General features: G+C 38.0%; 1 protein-coding gene across 1 annotated transcript in view; it reads left to right on the top strand.

The window, feature by feature from the left end:
* Positions 1-251: 251 nt before the first annotated feature.
* LOC106653805 (neural cell adhesion molecule 2) overlaps positions 252-8,859 on the top strand; it is a 54,704-nt gene continuing 46,096 nt past the window's right edge. Inside the window, exon 1 of the mRNA XM_014373383.2 lies at positions 252-384. Coding sequence (XP_014228869.1) covers positions 264-384 — 121 coding nt within the window. The 5' untranslated portion in view covers positions 252-263. The remainder of the gene's footprint in view (positions 385-8,859) is intronic.

Raw genomic sequence — 8,859 nt, 5'->3', positions numbered from 1 at the left:
CCGTTGATACGACGCTGTGCCCTAAAAAGGCTCGAGCTTTCTTCTTTGGCCGATCAAACGTGTGTAATATAAACATCCGTCTATATGTGTACTATATAGCAACGGTGCGAACGCAACAACGCTCACGAGCGCAAGAGCCTGAGCCATTGTGATACGTGCACGCGTTATACGTGTGTGTGTGTGTGTGTGAGCATTAGTGCTGTATACAGGTATACATTTCGGTATCTAGCGTAGACGCACAGTGAGTGCAGTTTGCGAGTAAAATGCACGTCACGTCGTGGTTCGCTGTGAAGCCGCCACCGCGGCTGCTGTTACTGGCTGCGGCTGTGCTGACGCTGCTGATGGCCGACTCCGACTGCCGACAACATGACAGCCAGAACAAAGGTGAGCCATTACTACTGCTCTTACTGCTATTATTCTTTTTTTTCCGCCACCATCGCCAGTTTCCAGCTTCTATAAGTATTCTGTCGATGTCTTTCCATATATCCATTGTACGGCTCTTTTTTCATCGCGAAACTCTTTTTTTTTTTTGGGTACCTTAAACGAATTACAGTCGCTCTTCCAAACGTAAAAAATGACGACTCATAGAGTAGCAGCGCCGAGTGCATGCGCTCTAATAAGACTTTAATAGATTGAACTGATTGTGGCGCATGGTGTGCCGAAAGACTGCTCGCCCGTCTTTGATCGCTCCCCATATACGAGTGAGATAGCAAAAGGGAATGCGTATATATAGAGGACGAAGGGATGCGCAGGTCCCGCCTGTGAAAGCCACTCGCTAAAAGCACGTGTTACACGTGTTTGACTGAGTCGGAAAGGTTGCGAATTGCGAACGACTATGTAGAGGTGACATTCATTTACTCGCATTGAAAACTACCTTAAATACTCATGTTCGTATTTATAAAGTTTTGCGTAATTCCTTCGTATTGTGCGATCTACTTGTGCTCAGTTAGATTTAATTAGTTCCTACTTAAAATTTGATTTTTCTCTTTTTGAAGTTCGTTCGCTGAATTTTCATGCTTTACATCTTCTGCGAGAGAACGCAAGTAGTTCAGATTATACTAAATCATTTATTTTGAGTTACAGCATTAAAATTTGCATTTTGTATCGATCCAAATTTTTTATTTTTTAAATTATTATAAACGAAATTGGAGTAACATGAAATATATTCGATTTACGTGCACTTTGAAACTCATACAGTTTTAATAGATATACATTTATTCGAAATTTTCGAAATCAGTAAAAGTATATTGAAGCTTATTTCATGCATCAAGTGAGTATTTGAAACGTTATTGATCACAGGATTTTTAGCAGAAAATTACATTAATGACGATGCGATATAAGTGAATGCATTAAACTAATAAAATATTTAAATACAAAAATAATAAAATGGTCTTGAAAGTACAGAAAGAATATGAAATTTGCAGTTAACAGACCATCGATTTATTTATCTTTTTTGTTTTTTCCTTTCTTAGTTTACTTCTATTTGTCATAAAATTACACTCTACTGCTATTAAAAAATTTTCTGTACACTTTTACCACCACAAAATAAAACTACATAAAGGGACACTCTAGTTCATATAGATCTCCGCAGAATTCGAGATATGAATAACTGTCAATTCACTAAAAGCGAATCACGCGTATCCTTCGGCGCAACAACTTTACACTTGCACTGGAGAGGAAATTCACCAGCTATAAAACAAAAGCAGACGATGATTGCGTGATGCACAGTGTACATGAGTGCGTATATAAAACGCGAGAGGAAGCAAAATAGAAAGAGAGAGAAAAAAACAAACACCGTAGTGTATCTGATGTGCGCGGAGAAAGAGGCAAATAGCACTGATACTTTACATCTAGCTTTTATTTACGATGCTCTATATACGGAGCTGCAGCGGAGTAACACTTATACTTTACCTTTGTCAAAACAGACAGAAGCATTGATTATGAGTTTAGTAATCAAGGAAAGTGCTACTCGCAATTTCATCCGATCTGAGGGATACATGCGTACGGTGCGTGCCGCGTGCTACTTCGTATGGAGCGCTATATAACCGTCAATGTAAAATCAGCTAAAAGTTTTAAGTGCGAAGGAAAAAAGGTAAAGAAAGAAGCGAACCGAGCTCGGAAGCGTGTGAAAAAAGTAGCGATACGCTCGCGTGGAAAAAATAGCCATTAGTTTGATTAACCACGTCAGAGCTTTATTTTTGCAACTCCCTTGCTCGGGCCATAGTTTGTTGTGTGCCGTGCGAGCGCACCTAAAAAAGAGCAGGTCAGAGAGAAAGAGAGAAAAAGAGGGAGGGGAAGAGAGCGAGAAGTATACACTGTATACAAGACAAATAATATCCGACTCTTTCGTCAGGGATCAGAATTCGTGTGTCGGCTATCTGTACAATGACCGACCCACACTCGTGCGAATATTGATTGACTGTTTTTCATCTGGCCTGACAAAAAATTATGACTGATCCGTTTCTTTACGATACTTCATCGAATTGCTCTCTCCCTCTATCTACGTGGTGCTGGTACACGTGTTTGCGCACGTACATACATGTGCGCGAGAAATTCGGTTGGCGTTCTGATTGCTTTGTGCCTCAAGGGGCCACTATAGTTGTTAAACTTTTTACTAGTATCGTAAATACGTGCTCGCACGAATGCACCTTGCTTTGTTTTGTTTTTCAAACGAGTTTTCCGGAAAACGTGTGCTTACACGACTCCATGAAAATGTTATTGTTGGCTGGAGTTTCTGCTCCTCGATCACTACATGGCGTATCTAGTGTCACGGGAAGCTATTTTGTTTTCTCAATTATTAATAGCAGCAGGATAAACCTCTTTTTATTAAGAGAATTTGAAAATACGATTATGAATGAAGATCTTGTACATAAAAAGTGGCAAAATAAAGACTTTACTGACATCTACTTTTTCTTTCATGCAGTGGTCCCATAACAAATTCATTTATTTTTTCCTACTTGTTGGTTTATTATCATAAATATGCACAGTAGCAATTTTAATATAAATATTTCAACAAAATACTCTCATTTCTGCTCGAAAAAACTTTCTCGAAACATAAAATTATTTATTACCTAAACATGAATTCTGAAAATAGAAAGTAAAGTATTTTATGCACATATCTATATGCTTGCACGTTGCTTCACGCACACGAGAAATATATTTTGAGCACATGGCCTCACTCGAGCATACACACAATCTTTTACGAACGAGCTGTGATATTTCATTTTCCATTGATGACTCTTGACTTTCAAGCGGGAAAATACGAGAAAATTTTAAACACAATACAAGGGTATGAGTGCAATTTGATGTCATAGCGCTTTAATTATTCAATTATCCGGGGACTAAAACATGCAAACACATGCTTATTTTTATTTAATTTCAAAATTTTTAACTCGTCATTATTTTTGATCGATGAATCAAATGGTCTTGTGTCATTTTTATTATTCGTTACAGGGGCGCCAGTTGCATGAAAACCATTAATTAGCAATCTAATTGAAAGACGGTATTTTCGATTGCTAAAAGGTAGACATACAGAGAGAAATAAATTTCACGTGCAATTACGTTAAAATATAATGCTGATTCGTGTGTTTTATAATTTGGTTTTTAGCATTATTATAAGTTTCAATATGTTGATTTTTACCTTAATTTTATTTCAAAAAAATTTCGTTTTTTTTTCTAAAGTAATGTCAAAATCTCAAAAATCATTTTTTAGAATGTCTCTCGGCGCCATCACCTCTCATATTTTATCTACTTAAATGGTGTGTCAAATTCGGAGAGGATGGGTCAAGTAGATTTTGAGTTACAGTAGCCATCGTAATCGATCTTTTTTTTTCGTTGTGAGAGAAAATTTGCTGTAGCTAGCTCATTTTTGTTATTTTGAGCTGAAAATTGTGCTGGATAATTTATACTCTGTTCATGTGCTCCGTACTCTTTATATATTCAATTTTTTCAAAATTTTTTGAGGGAATGTAAATGGTTTTAAGTAAACATTTAAAAATTGTTCAAAATTACACATCAAAAGTTCGATGCAAAATTTTATCCAGAATGATTCAATAGACCAAAATAATTATGAATTTGAATATATAAGTTTTAGTATCTGTGGGTCTACTAGAATGTTAAAAACTTTTGTTTTTTAACCTACTTCACAAGAGTGGGTAGTTTTTTTACGAGACTTTTGAGCTCATCACGCTTATTACGATACAGCCCATATCCAAGCTCAAACAAGACGCACATAGTCAGCCAAGTATACTCCTCTGTGTCTCTCCGTCTCTCTCTTCTCTGTTCTATATGCATTGGAATGCGTTTCAACTTTAGCTTGGCATTATACTCAAACTACTGCGTATACACATACCGTGAATTTCGTTCTAAACTTTCTTATTATCATTTATCTTCTTCTCTCTGCTGCTGCCGCTGTGCTAGAATGCCCAAAATATCTACTTTAATGTGTGCCGTTTTGAAAATATCAACAAGAGTCAAGCGGCTTGGAAAGAAACAAAAAATTAACCAAGCTTTGATCAAAGCCATAAAAGAATAACCGTGAACTGTTTGCTAATTTGAACTTGCACTGACGAAAGGTTGGGCTAATGTTCCTGTGACCCTGAAAGGTGAATGAACGACGTCTTACAATTCAAAAAGTTCCAATGAAAAGTTCAAATAATTCAATAATTATTATTTTTTAAGTTTATTTAACTTTTTAAATTACATAAATCGAGCTCATGATTTTTTGCCTTCGTTAAGATTTTTCATTATTTTTCAAAACCATATAGTACGTTTTAAACGATTTTAGGATTTCAGCTTTACATAATATCAAAATTGCCTCAATATAATAAAGTAACGAGAATCTCATATCCATTTCATTAAAGTTGAATTTTGATCTTGAACAAAAAAGTACAAATTGATATTGTCTTAGAATTTCAAAATTTTACGAAGCAAAACAAAGTAGTAAAATTCAGTGATGAAAATAAATAGAACTCAAATAACATTTTTGATGGTTTAACTTTAATTTTAGAAACCCAAGCTTGATACATATTTATTTGACATCTAGAGTATCGATATGATAAAAAATGTGTTTTTTTTCGTTACTAAAACGTGTATTCGAACGCGCATATCGCTTAAATATTTCTAGGGATTATTTTAAGCTGCAGTAAAGTTCACATCTGTTTTTAAAAGTATCTTGCGCATTGCACGAAGCTTTTTTTAATGTTTACTGAATAATTGTATGAATGAAGTGTGGGAGTAAGCGAGGGATAGAGAGAAAATGCAAAGATCGCCCTCAAAGTACACATAATCTCTCGTGATTAATTATATCCAATGCCAGCGCGCAGCAGAGCGCGATTCAGCACTTTTTCCACTGCCATCCAAGCGGAGTTAAAAGTCCTTTATCACGCCAGAGCTATATAAACAACTAGTCCGGGTGTTATCTCGATACTTGTCTCTCTCGTGCTGCAGCAGCAGCGGCGGCTCAAATGCAAGAAAGCGTATCAAGCGAGACGAATGCCGTGTATACACGCTCTAATGCACTGCGCCAAATGAGAGACGAAATCCCATAATGCGACTCCAGATCTGCCTCGAAAAAACGCACAGCGGCAGCAGCGACTTTTTACAAGCTCGGGTTTCAATGACCTTCCGATACACATTTCAAGCGGGGCTTAAACACACATGGTTTTAACGACATGTCAATGTTTTTCGACACTCTCAATTACGTGACACACGTGCGCGCCAGCACGTCTATTAATACTTCGGAAAATATTTTCACTGCTATACGCTTGCACCACTGGCTTCCGGCACCGAGCTCTGTACCGGCGAGATGTATATAATTAAACGAGAGAAATAATGTTCAAGTCGGCTACTGCAAATATTTGTTGGAAGAAAGAACCTCGGTTTCGTCTCACCGGGTTAAGTGTAAAGTGGATGAAGTAGTTGACAGGTGAGGTTTTGATCGTTAATGAAATACAATAGCATCGTAAAATCTGGGAACATTTTGCCGAGTAAAGTAAAGCATATTTTTGACTGTGAAAAAAATTAGATGGAAAAATGTCAGCAGTTATTTCAATAAAGTTGAATTTTAGATCACAGATTTTGATAGTTTGAATGCACGTGATCGTAACCATTGATGTTCTGAAGAAGTGTACGCGACCCTGGTGCTGTTACTCAATCGGTACGCTTTGAATGTTAGGACAAGTGACCTGCACGTTGTAAAAACGTAAAACGCTAGAAAACGCAAAAGAAGAAAAATTTTAACACGCAAAGTATACGAAAATGGCTCGCGGAAACAGCTGTATCTCACAGAATGATCAAAATTTTGAAGTTTCGAAAAAAGCAATGGACAGGAGACGAAAAATCCTATTAGAAAATGAAATAAAAATTTTTTCGATTTTAAGCCCCCTTTGAGCCCTTAATCTTTTCATCAAATACATCTAAACATTTAATCCGATGATACATGTTGGCATATTAATTTTGCCAATAAATAAATGAATCTTGTTAAGGAAGCTGTGTATGCGCTGCAAAATAACAACATATTTCATGAGTTTGTTGAAAACTATTATAGCAGGGAAAACATTCCTGCAGGCAGAGGTGCACCATCTTTTGCGAGCTCGATGCATGCGCACCTCCTACACGCGAGCGCAAATACTTCATCCTTTATATCACGTGTGCGCTGAAGCGACCTTAAGTTTCTCTAAGATTGCACAACGGTAAGACATCTGCTTAATTGTGCCCCTTTTCCGCGCCTCCACCCTCATAGTTTACGTCGTGCTGACGTTTGCTCTCTCTGTGTGTGCCGCGCGCACGCAGTCGATGTGCACGTGTGTGCAAGTACTGCTTGCAGTGTGTTGTAGCTGCGACGCTGCGCACTGCATGGAGCGTCTTCGTCCTCGTACGTTGTGCGTACTATAACCACCCTGGGTGCAGAATATTATCAGACATTATTACTGCATGGCCAAAGAGTGAAATTTACCATCGTGTCGCGCACAATAGCTTTACGTGTTAGACTAGAATATTTACTTTTTATATCAGTTACATATTTTTAGTCTCGACATAATTTGTAAAACAATTTCTTCACTTCTAGCAATTAATTTCTATTATAATTTAGATTTTGATAAATTATTTTATTATTATTATTCTTTTTATGGTATTATATGAAAATTTAAAGCCTGGAAAATGTAACTATACATTTTTAATGAGTCATGACGTTAATAACATAATTAATAAATTAATGAAATATTTAATGAAGAGGATATTCCTATTTTTCTTTCAAAATAATAACAATGCTAAATAAATAATTACTCTAAAATTTCGATTATATTTATTACAAAATAATATTCGGTGGGCTTCTCGATGTCAGCTTAGATCTTTTTATCCCAGAATTATGCCTAATACACCTTTGAATATTTAAATTATCTAGGATTTTACAATTAATTATGAAAGTTGTACAATCATTACAACTTTTTCACGATCGAGTACAGTTAATTTTCTAGTTGCACACTCACAAACTATAACTTTACAAATCATTCGAGTCGGTATAACTTCCAAGATCTGTTTATGAAATTATCACCATTTTACCTTCAATCTAAGAAGTAGGCAATCGCAGTATTTCGTAGGTAATCGATGTACTCTTTTCCGATTGTTAGCATACAGGCGCGTATATAATCGCTCCTGAGAGGGGAGTATACGACGCGTAGGCATCAATCCGATTAGCTATCTATATCCTCGCGATACTACACTTGCAAGCAGCACTAGTAGCGGGTGGGGGCGGGCGGGTATGCATATCGTCGGCAGCGACATTTACATATAGCCGGGCGGCTCACCCACGCGTTCAATATTGAGTAATACAATCGATGTGACGGTAATCCCACCACAATCATCATCAAGTAGCAGCGGCCAAGCAGCTAGTAGTGCACGTATACGTGTATTATATATATGCGCACATCGAGGACCTATATGTGGACGCTCAGAAATTCCTAATCCAAAGCTCGGCTTGGAGAATACAGCTCGTAAGCTCGCCGGACGCATCTGTCATCATATCGAGCGGACACGAATATTGACAATCTCCTCCTCGGTAATCGGAGCTCTTTATATGTGCCGCTATGTGTTAATGTACAGTTAGAGGTGTATGAACGTCGCAAGCTCTGCCGCATCCCCGACTGTTGGAGGATCTTTTAACGGTCTACCACCAAATGACCGGTTGGTCTTATAATGGCGACGTCATTGTTGTCGCAATTAAGCCTTTCCAATATGATCCTGGATATACCGCACTAAATCTCTGCCTCGACGTAATGTGTATCGACTTGCCGTCCTTACTTGTGACACGCGCGTGATTTTAATCGTTGCCGCAAGAGCAACGGAATACGAGCACAGATGTATTCAACCAAATTTATGACAGTGCAGCAGTTGATGCTATCGATTGTTTCATGCATCATCTGTATCGGAGCTTGAAAGGGTTCATTGAAAATTTACGTTACTTAAAAAAGGAAATTACTTATCGAGCTGTAAGATACGAATAATTAGCGTTACTTTGGCCCTCTCATGTCTGCTCAGCATCATCGAAACGGGCAATAACAGTGATGACCCGGCCGGTCGATAGGTGCCATGACGCGTATTACAGTTGATTACGCGGCGATGGTGGATGATCGTCATCGAAAGATTCTAAATCCGACCGCGAGCTGTTGCACGATTGAAAAGCCTCGAGTGCGCGTATACGCGCGAGCATGATTATTATTACTACAAAAGCAGCCGAGCAGAGTAAAGTGCAGCTCGCAAAAGCTTTGAACTCGTAGCCGGTCAGTCACTCTCTCTCTCTCCCTCTCCCTCTCTCGAGCTCGCGCGTGACCCGTAAACCCACCGCAATGGCCCAAGAATATA

Source organism: Trichogramma pretiosum, unplaced genomic scaffold (assembly GCF_000599845.2).
Source record: "Trichogramma pretiosum strain Unisexual culture from Peru unplaced genomic scaffold, Tpre_2.0 scaffold11, whole genome shotgun sequence".
Lineage (NCBI taxonomy): Eukaryota > Metazoa > Arthropoda > Insecta > Hymenoptera > Trichogrammatidae > Trichogramma > Trichogramma pretiosum.
Note: the sequence above shows the minus strand (reverse complement) of the source record. Positions and strands in the feature narration are given on the sequence as shown.